This window comes from Oreochromis aureus, linkage group 3, assembly GCF_013358895.1.
Source record: "Oreochromis aureus strain Israel breed Guangdong linkage group 3, ZZ_aureus, whole genome shotgun sequence".
NCBI lineage: Eukaryota > Metazoa > Chordata > Actinopteri > Cichliformes > Cichlidae > Oreochromis > Oreochromis aureus.
In genome coordinates this window covers 90,937,911-90,951,859 of record NC_052944.1, presented here as the reverse complement: position 1 = coordinate 90,951,859, position 13,949 = coordinate 90,937,911, and the positions used below count along the sequence as shown (strand labels likewise).

Here is a 13,949-nt window from a genome sequence, read left to right as displayed (position 1 = left end):
ATTATAAGAATAAATGATGCTGTGAAGCATGAAAATGCCATCAGGTCTGGCGATCTTTTTTTTTTTTTTTTTTTTTGAAAAATCCTAAATGCACGCAAACCAGTAAACAAATTAAAACAAATACTGTTGATAAACTAATTCAAAAATTACAATTAAACTTCTCAACAACAAAAACAACTGGTAAAAATATGATTAATATGTAAACAACTTAAAAAACCTCAAAGTGTCTAAGTCACTTCACGTGACAGCACAACACCGAAACAAGAGTGGGGGAGAGGGAGCAAAGTGTGCCTGCTTTTCGCTGACACAGGAGCGGTGAGTCCAGCAACCTGGCTGTTTCGTCTTTGCCGAAAGCACAGTGTTGTAAATGAGCAGAACTCAAAGTAAAGAATCAATCTCACCAGGCTAGAATCGATCCGATACCGACTTGGTATCGATACTATCGATATATGGATCGATCCGCCCACCACTAGCCCGGTCCAGCCCGGGCTGGATCGGTATTGGAACAGGTCACCCAGATTAAATTACTTGGTGTTACCATAAACCACCACCTTTCATGGTCTCAGCACATCAATTCTGTTATTAAGAAAACGGGACAGGGCATGGCTATAGCTAGGAAATGCTCCTTTTATATTACTTCTTCAGTTATGAAAGATGTCATTAATGCACTAGTATCATCTCATCTAGAGTACTGTTCTGTCATTTGGTCAGCAGCTAATAAGACAGATTTGAACAGACTTCAGTTAGTCCAGAATAAGGTGGCCAGATTAGTGTTAAGGTGTTCATACTATACAAATATGCATGATAAACTTTCTTGGTTTTCTGTACAAGCTAAATTATACTATGGCTTACTTATATTTTTAAAGAAAGCAATACTGTTAAACACACCATACTTTTTTCCCGCTCAGTTGCAGTATCCAGATGAAATACATAATCATACTACACGATTTTTAACAAATCGCAATTTAGTAACTCCACGAGTTAAAAGCAACTTTTTGAAAAAGTCTATTATATTAAAGCATCTTTTCAGTGGAATAAATTGCCTTATGCAATTAGAGAACTGTCTTCTCTTCATAATTTTAAAAATCACCTAAAAGCCTATTTAGGCAGCTTTTAATTATTGTAAATATTGTAAGAGGGCAATGTCATTTGTAATGGAAATTTGTGTATTTTGTCTTAGTGTTATTGATATTTATACGCTCATATTTTCACAATTGTAAAACCTTACTGTGCATGTAAGAGCCAAATTATGTGGATATTTTGCTTCAACTTTATTGTGTAATATTTTATTTGATTGTATTTGATGGTTTGAGCCCCAGGAAGACTAGCAACCTGTCACGGCTCGGGGCAGCGGCCGTGTGAGGTGAGGAAGGAGGACTCAAATGCAGCACTTAAGATGCGAGGGTGATTTATTCAGAATACTGAACATAAGGTGGGGATGGCAAAACAGAACCAAGGATGAACTAAACTGGGAGAAACTAAACCAAAGAGTAGCAAACCTGAAACACGGGAGGAGAACTGCAGGGAGAGCACAGAGGAGACAGTAATGCAGAGTACGCAGGGTAACACGGAGGATGAACACAGACGACGCGACGAGGAGCACAGGCAGACATGCAGTATAAATACACACACCAGGTAATTAGGAAATGGCAGACAGGAGGGGACACAGCTGGAACTGATGGACATAACGAGACAAACCTACAAAGTAAAACAGGAAACTCAGACTGTTTTACACAACCAACTGGGGACACGAACAGAACACAAAGGAGAGACACAGGTAGGAATGAAAGAAACACACAACTCACACCCTAAGAACAAATACAAAATCAGAATAAACTAGAAAAAAGATAATAATAAACTTAAAAGCGCTGGGTCACCGACCCAGGACCATGACAGTACCCCTCCCCCCCCTCAAGGGCTGGCACCCGCCAGCCCCAAAACACAAATGAACCACCAAGCCCGGGTGGGCGGTGGGAGGCCCAGGACGGAGGGTCCGGACCAGGACTGCTCCCCTGTGTGTTCACAAACACACAGGGGAGCAGAGTCCGAAACATAGTTCAGGTGGCCGGCCTGGGGTCTGATAGCACAGAAGGCCAGGACGGGACAGTTCAGAAGGTCGGCCATGAAGAAGGCCGTGTCGGCACGCAAACAGTTCAGGAGGCCGTCCCCAAAGAAGGCGGAGGCGGCCACAGAAGTCCGGAGGCCGGCCACGCGGAAGGCAGTGGCGGCGCGCAAATAGTTCAGGAGGGCGTCCACGACGGCGATGACGACCAGCCAGCGGCCTAGAAAACGGCCAGTGAAGATGAGCCGCCAGATGTGGACCGGATGGCGGCGTGCCAGCAGCGGAACCAGGCAAGGGTGAGGAGAAGGATGAGGCAGAAACTACTGCTGAAGCCAAACCAGACAGGGCTGGAGCTGAAGCAGAGGCCGGGCCAGGCGACGCTGAAGCTGATGCAGGGGCTGGGCGGCAGCGTGGCAACTGCGGAAGCCAATGATGCTGATGCTGCAGGCGTGGATGAGGCTGATGCAGACACGGAGGCTGGACCAAGCGAGAATGTTGCTGCAGGCGGCGGCGGCTTGAGAGCCGGAGACGGAGGCGCTGCAGGCGGTGGCGGCTTGAGAGCCGGAGACGGAGGCGCTGCAGGCAATGGTGATAGCTGGATGGGCTCCTCGGCCCCCCCAGCGAAAGCAGCAGGCTGAAGCGGTTCCCGAGACCCCTCAGCGGAAGCTGCTGATGGCGAAGGCTGGATGGGCTCCTCGGTCCCCCCAGCGAAAACAGGCTCAAAACCAGTAGGCATGGAAGCCCCTGGCAAAACCAGCAGGTTCGTGGGCCTCTGGCACACGTGAAACAAAACCAGTAGGCACGTGGGCCTCTGGCACACACGAGGAGGGCTGTAGCTGCACAGAGCCCTGACCCTGCTCAGGCAGTGACAGCCGGGTGCAGTCCACAGCTGGCAACTTGGCCTCCAGGGGTTCAGAGTTAACTGAGGGTTGTAACCCAGCCTCTGGGGAAGCCCTGGAGCAAGTAACAGTCTCTAATGTTGTCAGCTTTAGAGGAACAGGTCCATTTTGAAACAGTTTGTCTCCCTGCTCAGAAACAGCGGTGGAAAAACAGTCCTTTAAGGGGTGCATGGGCATAGCTTCCTGTAGAGGGGCGAGTGAAGATCGTGACTGAGCCATGGACTGACATGTGGGTTGTAGTGAAGAAGTCCGAGCCTGGACTTTATTGCCACTCTCCAGCTCAGTTTTGTGTTCAGCCGTTAGCTCCCCAGTCAGTGGCACAGAATGGGAAGCAAATGGCTGTGCTACTGACTGGGGAGCTAATGGCTGAACACAAAACTGAGCTGGAGAGTGGCAATAAAGTCCAGGCTCGGATGGAGCAGCAGAGACAGTCTTTAGGTTTAACAGAAGGTTTATAGACACCCACTTGGGAAGGGTCCGTTACCACAAAGGTAGGTAATCTACACAGACTGTCTCTCATCCCACTCTGAATAGCCCCAGAAAACAAAGTCCCAGAATCTGGGGAAGCCAAAGTATCCCGCTCACTCACCGCATCTGGCTGCTCGAAAGTGAATGCAGACGGGGGATGAAGTCCTAAATCCAAAAGAAGAAATTCCTGCTCCCACGGATATAGCGAGCCCAGAAGCCATGGGAGACCGGTCACCAGACGCTGCAGCTGTCTCTCTATAGCGCGTTGGGACTTGTCATCCGGGTTTTCCAGCCACAGGTCGAGGAGTTCTTGTGTGGCATCGATGAGATTCTCCCGTAGCTCCTTAGACGGGTTAAGTGCTGCTGGGTCCATCTTGTGGTCGCGTCGTACTGTCACGGCTCGGGGCAGCAGCCGTGTGAGGTGAGGAAGGAGGACTCAAATGCAGCACTTAAGATGTGAGGGTGATTTAATAAGAATACTGAACATAAAGTGGGGATGGCAAAACAGAACCAAAGATGAACTAAACTGGGAGAAACTAAACCAAAGAGTAGCAAACACGAGAGGAGAACTGCAGGGAGAGCACATAGAGGAGACACAGAGTACGCAGGGTAACACGGAGGATGAACACAGACGACGCGACGAGGAGCACAGGCAGACATGCAGTATAAATACACACACCAGGTAATTAGGAAATGGCACACAGGAGGGGACACAGCTGGAACTGATGGACATAACGAGACACAAACCTACAAAGTAAAACAGGAAACTCAGACTGTTTTACAACCTGTTTGGCAGGATTTGAGGGGTTTTTTTTTTGTTTTGTTTTTTTTTTGAGTGTTGTTCCAGACCATACTCCATACCAGTTGGTGGCGGTAATGCACCTTTCAGTTGTTTGCCAACCGCCAATACAAATGTAAGAAGAAGAAGAAGAAGAAGACTGTTTTACACAACCAACTGGGGACACGAACAGAACACAAAGGAGAGACACAGGTAGGAAAGAAAGAAACACACAACTCACACCCTAAGAACAAATACAAAATCAGAATAAACTAGAAAAAGGATAATAATAAACTTAAAGCGCTGGGTCACCGACCCAGGACCATGACACAACCACTGTTGTGGAAGCTAATGGGGTTCCTTATAAATAAACAAATAATCAGAGACCAGTAAATTCAGCTGTAAATTCATCCTGTATCACAGCAGGTGATTCAGCATCCAGCTGTGATACAGGGAAGTTTACAGACTACTTAGAAGTGACAGCTGCATTAATTCTGGAATCAGAATTGCATAAGAAAAATGCAATTTGCAGTTTATTGTCTAATAGGTCAAATCTCCTACTCAGATATTCAGCAGTACATATCATGTCTTTGGCATTTGAAATTCTTTTTTTAAACAATTGATTTTAATATTTTTTTAATATTAACAGTGCAGTGTTTTTGGTGTAGGCCGAGAAAATACGTTTTAACTTATGAAATGTACTTAGCATTACTTTTTGCAATCTTGGTAATCAGTTGTGTTAATATTTTTACATTTTATCTGACATGTTTGTTGAGTTTTAAATGTCCAGATCTTTGATTTTTTTTTTATAATTAAAAAAGATTACAAAAGTGAACATTAAATATTGAGTTTTGCTAAAGAGAAAAGTGACTCGGTTGTACTCATTCCTTTTAAGTTTTGTTCCCCAAACATTTGTAATACATGTATTATTAGTTTTACTATATTAGTTGTGAATGGTTGCACTACACATAGATTTTGCAGTTTGACTACAGAGAAAAAGAAATAAAATTAAAAAATATAGCTCATTCACCAGGAGTACTTTCTTTTTTGTGTTATCATTCCCTCCATTTAAACTCCAAGAACTTTGATGTCTGAAGTTGCACAGTGATGTGAAACACAAACATCCACCAAATGTGATAAACAAAATGTTATAAAAAATAAAAGGACAAATCTATGTAAAAATGTAAGGAGTAAAAGTAAAATATTTGAAAAATCTACTTGAGTACTAAATAAAGCATTTAAAATGTGTTACTTCCTGCCTCTGGCAAACCTCCATTTAGTATAACTATTTAAATGGTTTTAATTTTTCAGTAATTTTCAGTGATTCGTCTAACAGCCCAGTTTCCACACTCAAAAACTTTTTATTTTTCTCAGGAGGACTTTCCACTCTTCCTCCCCACTCCAGAGAATACCACTTTGTGAACCAGAAAATGACCTGGACTGAAGCTCAGAGTTACTGCAGAGAACACTTCACTGACTTGGTCACCATCTACAACAGCAACATCAACCAAGTGCTTGTGACAATGGCGCAAAATATTAATGATTGGGCTTGGATAGGGCTCTATGATGATCGTTACAGCTGGAAGTGGTCCATGCAGGAAAATAATTTTTATGTTGGCAGTACACATGAATTTTTGATCTGGGCTAACGGGCAACCAGACTGTCTAAATGCAAAGGAATACTGTGTGGCTCTTCAGGGACAAACACAGATGAATGATAGACCCTGTGGAGATTCTTACCCTTTCCTGTGTTACAATGGTAGGAAAAAGATTTGTTGCCCTAGTTATCCTACAATTTTTGAGATTCATAGTCTGTGTGTTTCAAAATTAATCCTTTTCTGAATCTTTCACAGCCAGCAGTACAAGTTACATCTTAGTGATGGAGAGTCGCTCCTGGTCAGCGGCTCAGTCGTACTGCAGGACATACCACACAGACCTGACCAGTATAAGAAGCAAAGAGGAGAAATCCAACATCACGCTCACTTTGAATGGATCAGTGGTTCAGTATGTGTGGATTGGCCTCTACAGGGATCCCTGGGCCTTCTGGTCTGACAACACAACCTCCACATTCACTAACTGGATGTCTGGTCAGCCTGCGAATTCATATTCATCTGAGTACTGTGGAGATTTGAATTTAATGTCGGGGAAATGGAATGACTGCAACTGTGCCGTCAGAATCTATTTTTTCTGTTTCACAGGTGAGGTCCAGAATGCAAACACTGTAAGATCCTGTCATCATGTAAAACACTAATGTTTGTGTTTTTATATGTGGTTCATTTTTAGCAGTGACAAAGCAAACAGTGGTGAAAATGAAGCTTCAGTCAGAGGCAGACATGCACAGCACAGAGATCCAGCAGCAGGTTTCACAGCAGGTCAGCAGTTCAGTCACCAACACAAACTTGACACAAGTTCAAACTATGCTTCATGTTTTTCATCATCTGCACATTTTGTCCAGCTGTCAGGCCTCATGCTGTCAGAAGGACTGACAGACTTCACGATTCGTTGGAGGAAAGTCCAGAGTTACCGTGACGACCAGTCAAAGAAGCAGGATGTGGATGGTGACTGCAAAACTGAAGTCTGACTGGACTGAACCACTTCATGTGTGAAGTTAATAACATGCTGTGCTGAGCTGTCTCATCCTTTAAATCTTTCAATATTTCAGAGTGTAAAGTTCCACCAACAGCTCATTTGTTCAGCTGCAGTTGTAGTTTGGTAGAAATTCTTTAATCAGAGGTCCACTCACTACTTTTCCTGGTAGTCTCTAGTCTCTTGTTTTTTTTTCCAGCATCACTTTCAACACTTTAGACTCTGTCCTTCTGTGGACGTCACTGCACAGGCTTTGTCTGTTTGCAGTTTGTTAGGATTCATAGTTCTATTTCATTGTGACAGCAACATCTGCTGACTTACACAAATGGTAAAGAAGAAAGTGAGGAGACTCAGAGCTCTGCTTGAGAAGGTCAGGGTGGACAACAAAACATTGTACTGTTTATGTCCTGTTTCTACTTTTACTGTTTGTTAACTGTAACAGCCATAAATGAGACCATAACAGTCCCAAACCTTACCTGATATACATTTGGATCATCGCTTTCAAGGAAACCCAGTTGCAATGCATGCTGGATGTCCTCGTATCTGTCACTTTAACGTCACTGTTACTTTGGAGAAGTGGATAAAGTCACAAGGAGCTTACTGTAGGAAGTAGAGCAAGTGATGGGTAAAGTTTGCGCTGGTGTTGCCATAGTATTTTCTCCTGTGTTGACATATTTGTCTACTTTTGTTATTGTTGCTTTCAGCTTTCTTGATGTTATATTTTAAAGGGTTTTTATGTGGTGTGTGGTTCATTCAGGTTATTGTGTGTTAGAAATAATAAACAGCTATTTGTTTGAAAACGATGCATCCATATAGGAAGTACAAAAAGTAATGCAGAACGAGAGAGATATATTAAAGTAGTAAAATTGAGTAGTATAGATTAATTTCTTATTTAATAATATAATTGACTTTAACAAATTTACATTTTGCCAATAGTGACATCTTTGTTTGTTTCATTAGCTTAGCTGGAATGAACTCATGAAAATAATTTCATATTATTCTTTTGAACTTAATGTGTGGTGTAGGTGATTTGAGCTTATTTTTCAATAACAAATGAATGAGTCCTTTGTGGGGTTTTTCACTGAGTGATAAATCAGGTCACATTGATACTGATCCATGAAGCGCTGAAGCGTATCCTTCCTGCCATGGTGCAAGATGGTTGCCAGTCTATTACAGGTTTAATACATAGAGACAAACAACCATTCACACCTATGGGCAATTTAGAATGACCAATTAACCTAACGCCAGGGTTCAGGTTTAGAAAGGAACCAGTTCTGTTCTCTATGAAGGAACATAACAACATCCCTGCCAAACACACTGGAGCCAGTGGCATTTTTTTAATGTAAAAATGCCAAACTTTTTAAACCAGCTGTTAAAAAGTAAAGAGGAAGTTTAACCTCTGGTTGATGACAGATTCATGTTTATATGTCCGAGGGTTTTTTATTTTTTTATCCAAAGCCGATCTGTGTGTCACGATCTGCAGGGCACATGAAGAAAAACAAATGATGTACTTTTGTGAGATCCTGACAATGACTGCTTCCCTGCTATTAGCACACATCCATCAGTGCAGCTTGCCAGAATACAGCAGCTGATTGTTGTTGCCTTAAACTGACACAGAAGTGCTTGGAAATTAATTTTAAAACGCTTGCAGAATCTCACAAAAGCACGCCTTCATTTGTTTTGCTCTAATGTCCCTTGTGGGGCTCCGTAAGATATGAATCAAGGGTTGTAGTGCATTATGTTACCACGGAAAGCAAACCACAGCAGAGCAGGGAGGATGGGAGAAGAGTGGCGCGTGCGCAGACATGGTTGCCGTCTGATGAAGCAGGCTGAGCTCAGAGACATGAAGTAAAGTATCAATCCTGGTCCTGTCGATCAAACACCAATAACACAGCGTCGCTGTCGCTTCTATCAATTCACCGCAGCTGAAGCAGCCATGTGTTCACTTGAGTCTCTGAGAGAGTTCATAGAGGAGAGGCTGACTGCTGTTTCTCAACAAATCTTCTGCGAGGTTCAGAAAACCGTCGTCTACCATGAGGAGGAGATCCAGCATCAGTGCGGACTGCTGGATATTAGTGATGGCCAAATTAAGCTTTCTGAAGCATTGAAGCTTGTATTAAAAAATGATTCATTACTCGAAGCTTTGCAGCACAGTCCTCTCTGGGGACATCTGGTGGCCAAAAATATGAAGAGCAGCTTGAATCTACAAAATAAAACGAACTGCATCCTTAAGATTGCCCATTCTACAGAGTGGAATTTTGTTTGATATTGGGCCACCGTTGTGAACATGTTTTTTTTGTGGTGAAAAAATTGTTGTTTATTTGTTTAATAAATAATTTTGATCAATAAACTTCCCTTGTTTAAACATGCACCATGGTGTGGTTGTTACGCCCCAGTCTAGGGGTACAGGAACGCAACATAAGTTTGAAAAGATTGCCCCGCCCTGGTCCCCAAAACCAGACACAGAGGGAAAACCAATTTCTTAGTGAACGGTGGTTTATTTTTCTACACTGCAAAATGAAGCTCCGGCGTGAACAAAGGCCAAAATAACAAACAAAACAAGCTAAGTCAGGAGGAGGTGCTATCTAAAACCCTATGTGAAATCAAAAACCAAACAAAAGACAAGCGCTACACCTAACTCCCTAACTGAGATAGACAGGAGAAAACAGTGCAAGGGAAAACAATAAGGCAGCTCGCCCCTTCTGTTCCAGTGCTATTTACAATGAAAACTAATGTACACACTATATACAGAATTCGAAAGTCGCAAAAGTCACAGGCACAAATGCCACAGGTTTTGGAGGCCAGGGTCAGGTCTGCTGCTGCTGTCAGTGGCTGCCCCGGGACAACTGCTGGTGAGGGATTTTGAAAGCGACCACGTGATCAGGGGACCAATCAGCAGCCGTCAGCTCATCCCATCAGGGACCTGCAAAGACTTAAAGACACAGACAAAGAAAACAGCCACCAAAACAGATCATGGCCAGGGCCACAACACCCCCCTTCCCAAGACCAAACATCTCCCCTATAGATGTTTGGCACTTAGGAGTTCAGAAAACCACGCGACAGCTCATCTGCCATTACATTCTCGGTCCCTTTTTTGTGATGGATCTCCAGATTGAAATCCTGCACTAAGAGGGACCATCTAATGAGCCTTTGGTTAGAATTTTGCATCCTAGTCAAAAACATGAGGGGGTTGTGATCGGTGTAAACAATGACGGGTGATGAACTAGACCTCGAAATGCTGTAGAGCAAGCAACAGAGAAAGAGCTTTTTCAATGGTACTGCATTTCTGTTGGTGGGAGTTGAATATTTTTTGAAAAGTAACCAATTGGGTGATCAACACCCTGCCTTTCCTCCTCCTCCAAAATTCTTACAGAAGCCACGATAATAGCCGGCCATTCCAAGCCATTCTTATATATATTTTTGAACTGGGGGTAGAATTGACTGTGAACTGAAAAGGGATAATGCATATGTACTTGCAAATTAAAAACATGATGCATTTAAGGTAACCCTTTTGTTAAAGAAGAAAATGTGTTCCTCTGTGTAAAGGCCGAGTCTTTTTCTCTTCATGGAGATAATTTCTCCTGCCTTAAAGAAAACCCTCTCACATGGAACAGAAGAGACTGGACTGCACAGGAACTGTAGAGATGCAGGTATATGGTCTTGCTGCGGCCAACAAACTATCAGCTAAAAACAATAGTTGAAAAAGAATTTTCACGGATAAAATAAACACGCACAATACAAAAAAAACAACAAGAACATAAAGCTGGCAAACCCAACCAAAGGTGACCAAAATCAACTCAAAATACTCCCACATGACAGAACCTCCCCTCTTCCTCACTGGTTCCATATCTCTCAATAGAATGATCAGTGGTTCGCTTTCTCTCACCATCAAAACACTCCACAAATCCCGCGAATGATTCACTTCCTTATAAACCACTGAATCAGTTACGTTCTAAATGAAGCTTCTGAAGCAGTGTGTTGATTTTTTTGACACACCGGAGCGTCAGCTTCAAGCGGGCCATCACTACAGGATATCAGCCGGAGACCCGACACGCTCACACAGCACAGGTACGGACATGTGTGCAACTCTGTTGTTGGAGCTCAAGTTCCTCACTGTTGATGAAAACATGAAAGCTTGTCAGCGTCTCCGGGATTTCTCTGATGTTAATTGGGAGCAGAAAGCTGTTACCTTGGTGATAAATTTTATTTCAGAGTCTAATTTGTATAAAATGTCGGACACTGGGCATCTATGGAACGACTGACAAAATGAACTAATTAAATACACCATTAAATAGTTAATTAATAATTAATTAAAATGGGAAATAATGAATTTAAATATATATTTATGATACATTTAATTAATTAATTATTGACATATTAAATTAATTAATAACACATTTAAAAAATTGTTTCCCTACAGAGCATTTTTAGGTGAGCACACTTTATCAGCGGCTGATGTCCAATCACCGGCTGAGGTGAAACAACTGCAACCACATAAGCTAGCTCAATAGTATTTTGCCCATTGATCATAAGTCAATTAGCAGATGATACTACACTATTTTTAAAGAACATGTCACAGGTTCTCTCGCCCTAAATGAAATTTCACTATTTTCAAAGGCCTCTGGTTTGTACCTGAATACTAGAAAATGTGAATTATTATCTATTCATAGCTATTAAAACTGAAATTAAATATTTGGGTATTATAATCTCAAAGAATACTAATAATAGAGAAAATCTAAATTTGGAGCAAATTACCCAGAAATCTAAAAAGATTTTAATCAGCTGGTTACAAAGAGACCTCTCCATCTTTGGACGCGTCTTGCTTACTAAAACAGAAGGTATGTCTCGACTGATTTATCCATCACAATGTTTATATGTTTCCAATAGACTAATCAATAATATAAATCAAATTAACTTTAATTACATTTGGAGAAACAAGCAACACCATATTAGGAAGAATGATGTAGTGAAGTCATTTGAAAAAGGAGGTTTGAATGCGATTGATATTGAAGCAATGGATGGTTACATCAATCTCAAATGGTTGCAGTAATTTTCGAGAAGCTTGATGGCATTGAATTTCTCTTAAAGTGTGACTTTGAAATTTCCAAATTACCAATTAAATTATCCAATTTTCATAAACAGGTTCTCCAGTACTGGAAAATGATTTACAAGCATAATTTTTCTCCACATACAAATTTGATTTGGAACAACAGATGTATATTGATAAAAAGAAAATCCTTCTTTTATAAGGATTGGATGGATCATGGAATTTGGACCGTTTTACACCTTTTAGACAATGACGGCAATGTATTATCATATGATAAATTCATAGATAATTGTGGCTTATCATGTACTCAAAGTAAATTCACTAAAGTTGTGAAAGCCATTCCCCCTGCAATGATTCAGATGGCTAAAGCCAGTTTAACCTATTCTTCCTCTATAATTCATGAACCGTCCTTAATTATTGATGACCGTCAATTTAAAGGAAAGACATGCAATAATAAATTTTTAAGGACAATTCTAACCAAACAACTTTTTCCTTCTCAATTAAATAGAAAATATTTGTTTAAAGATTATAATTTGAGGTTTTTGACTAAGTATCTTTCTTTTCCAATTCCACCAAAAGCAAAAGAAAATCACTTTAAAATCTTAAATGCCATATACCCGTCCAAGGACTATCTTCACAAGAAATTCAATATATATACAAACGCACTTTTTGCAACACTGATATTGAGACTACAGAGCACCTTTTTTATTCATGTGAATGTTCCAGAACTTTTTGGGATGATTTTCAGTACTGGTTAACCTTTAAAAATATTGACTGCCCTTCTCTAACCTTTCAAGTAATTAGATTTCGCCTACAAACAGAAAATAAGAAAATGGAATTTGGGATTAACAACTTATTTATAGTTGCAAAATGTTTCATTCATAAATGTCGCTTCTTGAAAATTACTCCCATTTTTGCTGGCTTTAAAAATTAAGTCCTTCTATTGAAGGCTTCATTAGACAACTGTAACTTAAATAAAGCTCAAACCTTACTTGAATTGTTGATGCTGCTTTTCAACTGATGTAGCTAGACTGTGTGTGAGTACTTTTGTTTTTGTTTTGTTTTCTTTGTTTTTTAATTTTTTTTTCTCTTACTTTATATGGAAGGTCATGAAATGTACTTGTATGCTGCTTTATGTTATTTCTGACCTATACTGTTATTTTCTTTTGTTCTTTGTTCGATGGCTGCTTTGTTCTTAACCACCTATACTTGTACATATCTTTTTGATTTGAAAGATATGCGCTGTATTTGTTAATTTGTACAATTAAAAAAAATGAATAAATAAATTTTAAAAAAGTATTTTGCATATGAAATTGGAGGAGTTGCACTTGCATCTTATGCCATCAGCTTGTCCTAAGTCACGGTTTCCACATATAGCTTTGCAAAATTGTATAAAAAGCACTTGCAGCAACAACAACGTAATATTTCAGAAACACGCTTTGCCGATCCGATCAGCTGTTCATAACACTTCCTACGTTGGAATAGACGTCAGCGCCAACTATCGCATGTCCGCCATTACCTGCCCGAAACCGGAAGTGACGGAACCGGATTTTCTGATGGACTTGGTTCTATGGCAGGTCTTAAAGGGTTAAGAACTATTGCTCAGGACCACTTTATAAAGTTACAAAAGAAAATTAAAATTATTCAGGAAATATGCTCTTTAAAATGTAAACACAGTAATGTTTACATGTAATGATTTTCAAGTTTTAGAAGTCAGAGAAGTCCTTTTATTCAGAATGGAACCTAGAAAACATTTTTTAATATTTACATTAAATAAATTTCAAGCTTTTAAGGAAACAAAAGTCTATTTTAATTTTGATGGCAGCAACATGTCAAAAAAAAGTGAGACCAGGACAACAAACAGCTGCAAAACAAGTGCTTAAAAGAAACGGCTAGAGGAAACATTTGGAAAAGGTGCTTGGAAAGAAAAGCGTCTGGACTTCTTTAGGTTGCTTGAAGACGTTTCACCTCTCATCCGAGAAGCTTCTTCAGTTCTAAGGTCAAATGGTGGAGAGTCCCAGAATAAAAGAGCCAAGAGCCTTATGCTCTTTTAAAGGGAGAGTACCCAGCCACTGTTACAAATATGTAGAAGACACTTGGGTCAAAATCA

At 40.8% G+C, this 13,949-nt stretch overlaps 1 protein-coding gene across 1 annotated transcript; it reads left to right on the top strand.

Annotated features, from left to right (window-relative positions):
* Positions 1 to 4,370: 4,370 nt before the first annotated feature.
* Positions 4,371 to 6,408, top strand: LOC120434567 (C-type lectin BML-2-like). Its single transcript, XM_039602853.1, has 4 exons — positions 4,371 to 4,420; positions 5,582 to 5,965; positions 6,060 to 6,288; positions 6,405 to 6,408. The coding sequence occupies exons 2-4, from the start codon at positions 5,638 to 5,640 to the stop codon at positions 6,406 to 6,408; spliced, it is 561 nt and encodes a 186-aa protein (XP_039458787.1). The 5' UTR covers positions 4,371 to 4,420; positions 5,582 to 5,637.
* The last annotated feature ends 7,541 nt before the right edge of the window (positions 6,409 to 13,949 follow it).